Source organism: Apium graveolens, chromosome 7, assembly GCF_009905375.1.
Source record: "Apium graveolens cultivar Ventura chromosome 7, ASM990537v1, whole genome shotgun sequence".
Taxonomy (NCBI): domain Eukaryota; kingdom Viridiplantae; phylum Streptophyta; class Magnoliopsida; order Apiales; family Apiaceae; genus Apium; species Apium graveolens.
In genome coordinates, this window is record NC_133653.1 from 202,605,536 (window position 1) to 202,614,516 (window position 8,981).

At 34.8% G+C, this 8,981-nt stretch overlaps 2 protein-coding genes across 2 annotated transcripts; one reads left to right on the forward strand and one right to left on the reverse strand.

The window, feature by feature from the left end:
* The first annotated feature begins 253 nt into the window (after positions 1-253).
* LOC141675245 (pentatricopeptide repeat-containing protein At2g35130-like) lies at positions 254-1,560 on the forward strand. The gene has a single exon (XM_074481956.1). It carries the CDS (start codon positions 352-354, stop codon positions 1,264-1,266), a length of 915 nt encoding a protein of 304 aa, XP_074338057.1. The 5' UTR covers positions 254-351; the 3' UTR covers positions 1,267-1,560.
* A 1,954-nt stretch (positions 1,561-3,514) lies between these two features.
* LOC141674382 (uncharacterized) lies at positions 3,515-6,419 on the reverse strand. The gene is made up of 3 exons (XM_074481091.1): positions 5,681-6,419; positions 5,323-5,575; positions 3,515-4,403 (listed from the first exon to the last, which is right to left on the reverse strand). Exons 1-3 carry the CDS (start codon positions 6,417-6,419, stop codon positions 3,515-3,517), a joined length of 1,881 nt encoding a protein of 626 aa, XP_074337192.1.
* Positions 6,420-8,981: the final 2,562 nt, after the last annotated feature.

Consider the following 8,981-nt stretch of genomic DNA (forward strand, 5'->3'; position numbering starts at 1 on the left):
AAAATAAAAAAAAAGTTATTTTTATTATATTTGAGTTGATGAGTGCACCCTCTTAAACAGTTTATTTTGCAACCAAAGATATCATATTTACTAATTTAAAATATTATTTTGATTAATTTCAGTTACAAATATTATTTCATATTACAAGCTGTATTTTTGCTTCTTTCTTTTTTAAAAAAAAAATGGTGCCTTTTGAAAAAACATTCTTTCTTTTGAGTAATATTTTCCTGACAAATAAAAGGTGTATATGTAGCTTCTTGATTCGTCAAGAACATTCTTTCTTCTAAGTTATACAACCATTTTGTTGAAATATCACAAACAAATACGCACAGCAGCTTCCAATTGAACCCCATGGCTGCCTTGCTGAAAATCACTAGTAAATCTTGTTCCATTTTAACCACTTTCACCTTATCTTTTTCAACCTTCAAACGCCATTTTTCAACTTTCCCAGACTCTCAACTCCGCTCTCATTTTCTCACAACCCCACTTGCTAAAACCCTCAATTCACTAAACCCCACTAAACCCTTTTCCTCAAATCTCGCATTTTCCACGAAAATTTACTCTTCTTCATCATCATCAGATTCCGAAAGCGTCTCGAAAGAAAAACCAAGAAAATCAGCATTGACAAAAGAATTTGACAAGGCGAAGCTGCCACCGCCTTATGATCCTTTTAACAAGAACCCCGTGATTCAAGAACCCGAAGACCCCAAGAATCTGCCGCAAATTTTCCACGATATACGTAATGGGGATGGGCTTTTTAATTTCGCAGTCAAGATGTTTGATGGATTGTCTAAAGATGGATTGACTCAGGAGGCGTTGCAGCTTTTCTCGGTGATTAATGAGAAGGGGAGTATGCCTGATGTAGTGGCGCATACTGCAGTTGTTGATGCATATGTGAATGCAGGTCAAGCAAAGGAGGGGTTGAATACGTATTTGAGGATGGTTAATTGTGGAATTAGGCCGAATGCTTATACGTATTCAGTTTTGGTTAAGGGGTTGGCTTTGAGCGGGGATAAGAAGTTGTTGAAGGAAGCAAAGAAGATTGTGGTGGAGATGATCGGGAAGGGAGTGAAGGTGAATGCAGGGACGTGTGTGGCGGTTTTTGAGGCGTTTGTGAAGACGGGTAATGTGGAAGAGGGGAAGCAGTTTTTTGAGGTGATAAAGGGGAAGGGTTTTGTTGTGGATGAAAAAGAGGTGAGGGAAGTTTTGAAGGGAAAAAGAGGACCTGAGTTCAGGGGTGTCATGGATATTTTGTTTGGCAAATGAAGACTACTTAGTTTCAAATTTGCTTGGTTGAAGAATAGTAGGATTTAATGGCATTGTTTCGGAAAAATGGGAAGAAGCAAGTGGTTTAACAATGTTGCTTTGATTTGGAGTTCGTCCATTTAAACTTGACAGGTTATATTGTCTTAAAATTGTAAAATGAGTTCTTTTCCGATTATGGATTTATGAAATTATAAAGCATGCTAGGATTTGTGTTTCTGTTAGGGTGCAATGTCCCTGCAATTGGCTCCAGTTTGTTCTTTAAGAAAATTTTATTAATCGGCTGCGTTGCTTTGAGGTCGGAGGTACTGGGAAAATATGGTAGTAACTTGGATTTTTCTGAAATCGTGTGAACACTTTCAGATTGAAGTTATTTGTGGTTCAACCAAATAACAATCGGATAAAGTCAGAAATTTTGCAAAAAGAAAGAATGTGTTTTTGTTGTGAATTTCAAGAAAATGAACCAACCCCCAAAATTGATCAATGCAACACCTATATATGGATGTCAGCAGATGTGTCTTTTGCCAACGAACACATTTCAGTCTTTTACCAATAAACACATCTCAGTCTAACAGTCATGGCTAAAACTAACATAAACATCTTATTTCAACAGGTGTGACTGCTGTCAATGGACATGTCTCATAAACAATAATACAAAAATCACAATAAACTCGAACAAAGCGTGCACTCCGCACTCTTCAGACTTGTTCAATTTAATATTATGATTATATTGATCAACTAGTCAATCCAATTACATTAAAATATCCAACAATCCTCCCCCATTTTAGCGTAATCCATGATTAACTAAAATAAATTCACAACAAACAACAAACTCTTGCATAAATGAAATATCGTGACAATTGAATTTCATATTAGTATATTACACATTCCATATATTCGAATATCAAGGTATCACTATGGATTGAACCTCTACTATTCATAGAGAATACACGAAGATAATATACACATAAATTCACATTCTCAAATTGTTCTTACTTGACACTATCTTTTACTAGCCTTGTGTCCTAATCCTACATAAGCATATAAAAGCCAAGTCCTAGTTTCTTGAAGCGGCTAAACTTCATGTTCAAATAGGTAGTTCTTTTACTCTCGCACCTGCATATGCAATTTTTCAAAAGAACTATTAGGAAGATAAGCTTCAACCTCCTCAACTTGCAGGTCTGAACGCATACCTTGGGATGATACTTCTAATGTGTTCCAATCTCTAGATGTTAAGCTTTCAACATTGAATTCAGCACCTAATATAATATTAGGTGAGAATTGGGTTTCTCAACATGAGAGACTTTTAGATGGACTTCAATCTCATCCCCACAGCCGACTTGTGCACAAGATCTCTACTCAACCCTTTGGTTAGATGATCGGCTAAATTATGTTGAGTTCTTATAAACTCCACTGATATAACACCATGCGTGATAAGCTCACGAATCATGTTGTGTCTAACACCTAAGTGTCTAGACTTGCCTTTGAACACTTGTCTATAAGCATTAGCCAAGGCAGACTTACTATCACATCTGATAGATATGGATATCGGTTTAGGCCACAATGGAATATCATAAATCAGATTTCTTAGCCATTCAGCTTCTTTACCAGCCGCTGATAATGCCATAAATTCATATTCCATCGTTGAATCAGTAATGCAACTCTGTTTCTTTGATGTCCAAGAGATAACACCTCCTCTAAGAAGGAATACCCAGCCACTTGTGGAAGAATGATCTTCCTTATTGGAAATCCAACTTGCATCTAAATGACCTTCAATAACCGAAGGAAATCCAGTATATATCAAACCATAATCCATGGTTCCTTTCAAGTACTTGAACACTCGACTTAAGGCTTGCCAATGATGTGAACTTGGTTTGCTTGTATACCTACTAAGCTTTCCAACAACATAGGCAATATCCGGCCTAGTGCTTATCATGGCATACATAAGACTACCAATAGCCCTTGAGTATTCAAGTTGAGATACTGCCACACCCTTATTAGGTAGGAGTTTAATACTAGGATCAAGAGGAATGCTAAAAGGAGAACAATCCTTAAAGTTAAATCTTTTCAAAATCTTCTCAATATAATGAGATTGAGAAATTGAAATACCATTGTTCTCACGCTTGATCTTTATACCAAGAATCACCTCAGCCTCCCCCATGTCTTTCATATCAAAATTAGATGACAAAAACCCTTTTGTTTTATTCACTTGATTTTGGTCGGTACCAAAAATCAACATGTCATCCACATATTAACAAATTATAACCCCTTTACCAGAAGCATCAAATTTTCTATATACACACTTGTCTGCTTGGTAAAGAAAATAACCATTAGACAAGACCACATTATCAAATTTATCATGCCAATCCTTCGGTGCTTGTTTTAGACCATAAAGTGATTTCTTCAACTTACACACCTTGTTCTCATAACCAGGCATAACAAACCCTTCGGGTTGTTTCATATAAATCTCTTCATCTAACTCACCATTCAAGAATGCAGTTTTCACATCCATTTGATGAATGACAAGGTTGTGTATAGCAGCAAGTGCTATTAGCAACCTAATAGTGGAAGTCCTAGCAACAGGAGCATAAGTATCAAAATAATCAATCCCTTCCTTTTTTCTAAAGCCTTGGATAACCAATCTAGCTTTAAACTTATCTATTGTACCGTCCACCTTCATTTTCCTTTTGAAGATCAATCTATTTCCCAATGTTTTACAGCCAGGGGGCAGATCACTCAATTCCCATGTATTATCATTCATGATAGAATACATCTCATCCTGGATAGCTTCTTTCCAGAGTGCAACATCCCTTGATGTAATAGCTTCACTAAAAGTTTTTGGACCATCCTCAATAATAAAACAATATTGGTATTGATATTCAATTTCATCTCTAGAACCTTCAACTAGATAAAGATGAAAATCATCTCCAAAAGACTTCACTTTTCTAGCTCTAATGCTTCTCCTTGGTTCAGACGGTCCATGAACATCTTCAGTAGAAACTGAGTTCCTACTATAAGAATTCTGAAGCATGTCCCTTGGCCTAGGCATATATGTAAATCTGTTTTCATCAAAGATAGCATCTCTTGACACAATAATCGAGTTCACAAACACATAGTCATTTGATTCTAACACATAAAATCTATATGTGATAGAATGCTCAGCATAACCAACAAAAATACAATATATACCTCGTTCACCCAAGTTTCTTCTTTTTTGTTCAGTGAGTCTTACAACTGCTCTACATCCCCAAACTCTCAGAAAACTCAATTTTGGTGACTCTTTGTACCAAAGTTCATAAGGGGTAATCTTATTTCTCTTACTAAGAATTCGATTCAATAAATAACAGGCTGTTAACATAGCCTCACCCCAAAAACCCTCACTCAAACCCGAGTAGGATTAAAAGGAATTAACCATTTCTTTCAAAGTCCTATTCTTTCTTTCTGCCACACCATTTTTGTTGTGGTGTATAAGGAGCTGTGGTTTGATGTATTATACCACTAGATCGAAAATATACCGGATCATATTACTCCCCTCCTCTATCAGTACGTAGATTTTTAATCATGGTACTCTGATGTATCTCTACTTCTTCTTTATATATTTTGAAGAAGTTAACAGCTTCATCCTTTGCATGCAACAAATATACATAACAATATCTAGAAGCATCATCAATAAAAGTAACTACATACTTTTTATTTCCTAATGATGGTGTAGAATGAAAATCACATAAATCACTGTGTATTAGTTCTAATACATCAGACACCCTATTAGCATCTTTAAAGGGCATTCTAGTTATCTTTGTCAACATTCATGTTTTATATTTTTCATTGTTTAAATCAATAGCAGGTATGAGACTCATTTTAGACATATCCTTTATTCTTTTATAATGTACATGTCCTAGTCTAGCATGCCATAATTTCGATTTATTCAAACTATTGCTAGTACTAGTAGAAGCCATACAAGCAGATTCTTTATTAAATTGAGTATTTACATTCAACATAAACATACCATTACATAAATAGCCAAAGCCAACAAAATTACAATGTTTTGACAAGATATACTTGTCACTTTCATAAACTTGTTTATATCCATGATTATTTAATACAACACCAGACAAGAGATTCTTTCGAATCCCCGGAACATACAACACATTATTTAATAATATACATTTTCCAGAAGTAAAAACTAGCTTGACATTTCCTAGTCCTTTGATCGGTTCAGTTGCAACATTTCCCATCTTTAAGATAGATCCATCTTCGATTGGTTGAAAGTCTATGAACCAACGAAGATCTTTACATACATGACTCGTTGCTCCTGAATCAATCTACCAAGCAACATTATCATCCTGCACATAAAATGCCTCAGATATTAGTGATACATAATTCTGACAAGAATTATAATTTTATATTAAAATCTGACCTTGTTGCTTTTCTGGATCCTTGGATCCACTTGGGCCAGCATTTTGCTTTTCCTGTTTGCCTTTACCAACCCGACAATCCTTCTTGAAATGTCCAGGTTTGCCACACTTCCAACATGCCATCTTAGGCTTTTTGTTGGAAGCGTTGTAGTTTCCTTTAAACTTCCGTTTATTACCCTTGCCATTCTTAGAATTCTTAGAATGTCCACCATCTTCAACCATATTTACAAAAGAATCACCGACTTGGTTCTTGCCCTTAGGATTATTCTCAATTTCTTGAGTTCTCAAAGCCTCTTCAATTCTGAAGTGACTTCCAAGTTCAACCAGCGTCATATCATCTTTATTATGTTTCAAGGTGTGTTTAAAATCCTTCCATGATGGTGGCAGTTTGTCTATAACACCATAAACAGAGATAGATTCATCCATCTTCAAATTGTGTTGAACAAACTGTCCCAGAATCCTTAACAATTCATTGTATTGTTCCATCACCGGTCTAGAATCGACCATTTTATAGTTCATAAAATTACTGACCAGAAACTTCTTACTAGAAGCATCTTCTGCCATGTACTTGGATTCAAGAGAATCCCACAATTCTTTCACTGAATTAACATTTTGGTATACATCGAAAAGGGAATCGGACATACCCTTCAAGATCTGACCACGGCAGATGTAATCATCATTTTCCCATTTGCAGCACTTCCTTGTTTGTTCAGTAGTTTCATTCTCAATCACTTCTGGCATGGGGGTACTCAGAACATACACAACCTTCAGCGAGCACTACTAGAAATAGTAGATACCAAAATCACAATAAACTCGAACAAAGCGTGCACTCCGCACTCTCCCGACTTGTTCAATTTAATATTATGATTATATTAATCAACTATTCAATCCAATTACACTAAAATATCCAACAGGGGGCATCATTAATATATGATGTTGTAATTATAATATTAAAACCGAGATGAAAAATAACGAAAACCGAAAAAGCTACAATCATGAAAGGATGGTCTGAAGTGGCCATATGGATTCATTAAATTTGGAAGCATGATAGGGTACAATATCCATGCACTATAGATTACACTCTTGAAAGTAATATTGTAAGACACCAGCAGATTTTATTACAAGAATTCTCGATAATGACAATGATAATTAACAATGGATAACATTTCTTACTAACAAATTGTGAACTGAATTTAAATTTTAAAAATCCAATAGAATAATTATGGAAGTCCAATTAAACACCAACAAATATTTACTGTCAGAATTTTTCTTTGGCAAAATAGGCGCCAAAAAAACATGCGTTAATCTGTTAACATAATTGCCAATGGATTTGTCTACGAACTAGTAACAGAATAGAAACTAGTTAGTAACGAAAGCTTAACACTATGCTAACGAAAATGATAAATTATATTTTGTTAGTATTATGTTACTAATTTGTTATAAAGGTAGATCGGTTAACATTATATCCGTTATTGTTCTGTGAGTAAATGCATTAATTAAATTTAATGTCGACAACTACCTTCTCCACCAACCTTACTTCCCAAATTTTGTATTCAGATTTACTTGATTTTATTCATTTTCTTCTTCTCATCTGAAATATGAACGACACCTCCTTATCAACATTCTCAACAAATCAAATTAAGATATGTTAGATCACACACACTGTAGAAGTGGGTTGAATACAATGTTTACTACAATCAAATCGAATATAAGAACTCAAGTAACAGAAAACAGATTTTATTCAACACAATAAACTCTGTTACAATATGGAACTGTCCTCTCTCAGTGATGAACAAATTATCACGAGAGCTGCTAGGGTTACAATGAATAATATTTTCAATAATGATAACACATATAGTGTAAACCCTATACCTGTGTTTATATACTACACAGTTACAAGATAAACTTCTAATTGATATCGAATATAATTCTGCTTCCTAATATATATCAATCAGTTATCTTTTCTTCCAAGTATTCTATTCTTCATAGAATTGTTCTCCATGCATATCTCTTCTTGATTTGTCTTGATCTTCTTTTCTTTCAGTCAGCCGCCTTCCTTATCTGAAAGTCTCCTTAAGTCCTGATATTATCTCCTGATAAATATATCCTGATAACTTAAGTTCGGATAACTTAGGTTCTGATATCTTAAGTTCTGACTTCAGTATAAGTACTGATTTCCAGTTAAGTACTAATTTGTCCAGTTAAGTAAGATCTGAAAACTAAACACAAATCATATTAGACATGACATCACAAATATATTTAACAATCTCCCCCAAATTGTAAATTAGCATAATATACAAGTTTAACAGATATTTGATGATGTCAAAAACATTAAGTACAAATGCATGAGAATTTGACTAGATAACTACAACTTACAGTCCTTTAAGCTTTACCATCCTTAAGGTCTGATATCAGCTTCAGTCTGTATACACTTCAGAATTTAAGCAGTTGTAGATCTTTGACTTGTCTTCAATTTCTGATCTCTATGATGTCAGGAGTTGTTCTGAGATAGTTCTTCAAAAGACATCTCTCAGCATATTCAAGTTCATTGACCATCCTCCTTTTAGCATTTTTCAATTCAGCTATATCTTCACCAGTTTGAAAAATAGATGCCCTGAGATCATTTATTTTAGCTTTCCTTATGTCCTGATCAATTCTGATCAGATATGCTTTGTTAGACTCTATATTGAATTCCACAGCCTTATAATCCAGAAAAGTAGTTATGATCTTAGCAGTGTTAGGCTTCATTTCAACAATATCACCTTTGTGATCTCTGTACTTGGGACAGTATGGGCTGTCAGACTTTACAGAGTAAAGCTTCTTCTGTCTTTGAATTTGTGACTTTAAATAACCTGTAGCACCATCTGTTAATCTATTTTTCACTTGAAGTAAAAATAGAACATGTTCCAGTTCTTCAAAATACTTCAGTGGAATAGCATTCTTCCTGATCTGGAATACCCTACCATCTGTCATAAAATATAACATGATGTGTTCTTTCAAAACAGAATGGTAAACCATTCGTATAGATTCAAGTTGATTCAATCTTTCAGGAGTTGCTCCTACTCCTGGTTCACTTAAGGAAGTTGGATCATTGGTAGTGTTGTGTATTCTCCTTTCATCAGAACTACCCAATCCAGATTTATCTCTTGCTTCCTTTCCTGTAACAACTCTTGCTTCAAAACCACTTGTTGTAGTCTTCAAAGGTTGAGTCTGTTGAGCTTTGATGAATCCTGGTAGGAGTATCTTTGAAGGTTTAACATGAGCAATGTCAGAGGTTTCCTTTTCCTTAACTTCTGATATCAA

What these genes read in the sequence shown, in the direction of transcription:
- LOC141675245 (XM_074481956.1), top strand. Translation starts at nt 352, where the DNA reads ATGGCTGCCTTGCTGAAAATCACTAGTAAATCTTGTTCCATTTTAACC.
- LOC141674382 (XM_074481091.1), bottom strand. Translation starts at nt 6,419, where the DNA reads ATGCCAGAAGTGATTGAGAATGAAACTACTGAACAAACAAGGAAGTGC. An exon ending in GGATCCAGAAAAGCAACAAG is followed by an intron (nt 5,576 to 5,680) that starts GTCAGATTTTAA and finishes AGATTGATTCAG; the next exon opens with GAGCAACGAGTCATGTATGT. An exon ending in CAAGTTTATGAAAGTGACAA is followed by an intron (nt 4,404 to 5,322) that starts GTATATCTTGTC and finishes TATCACATATAG; the next exon opens with ATTTTATGTGTTAGAATCAA.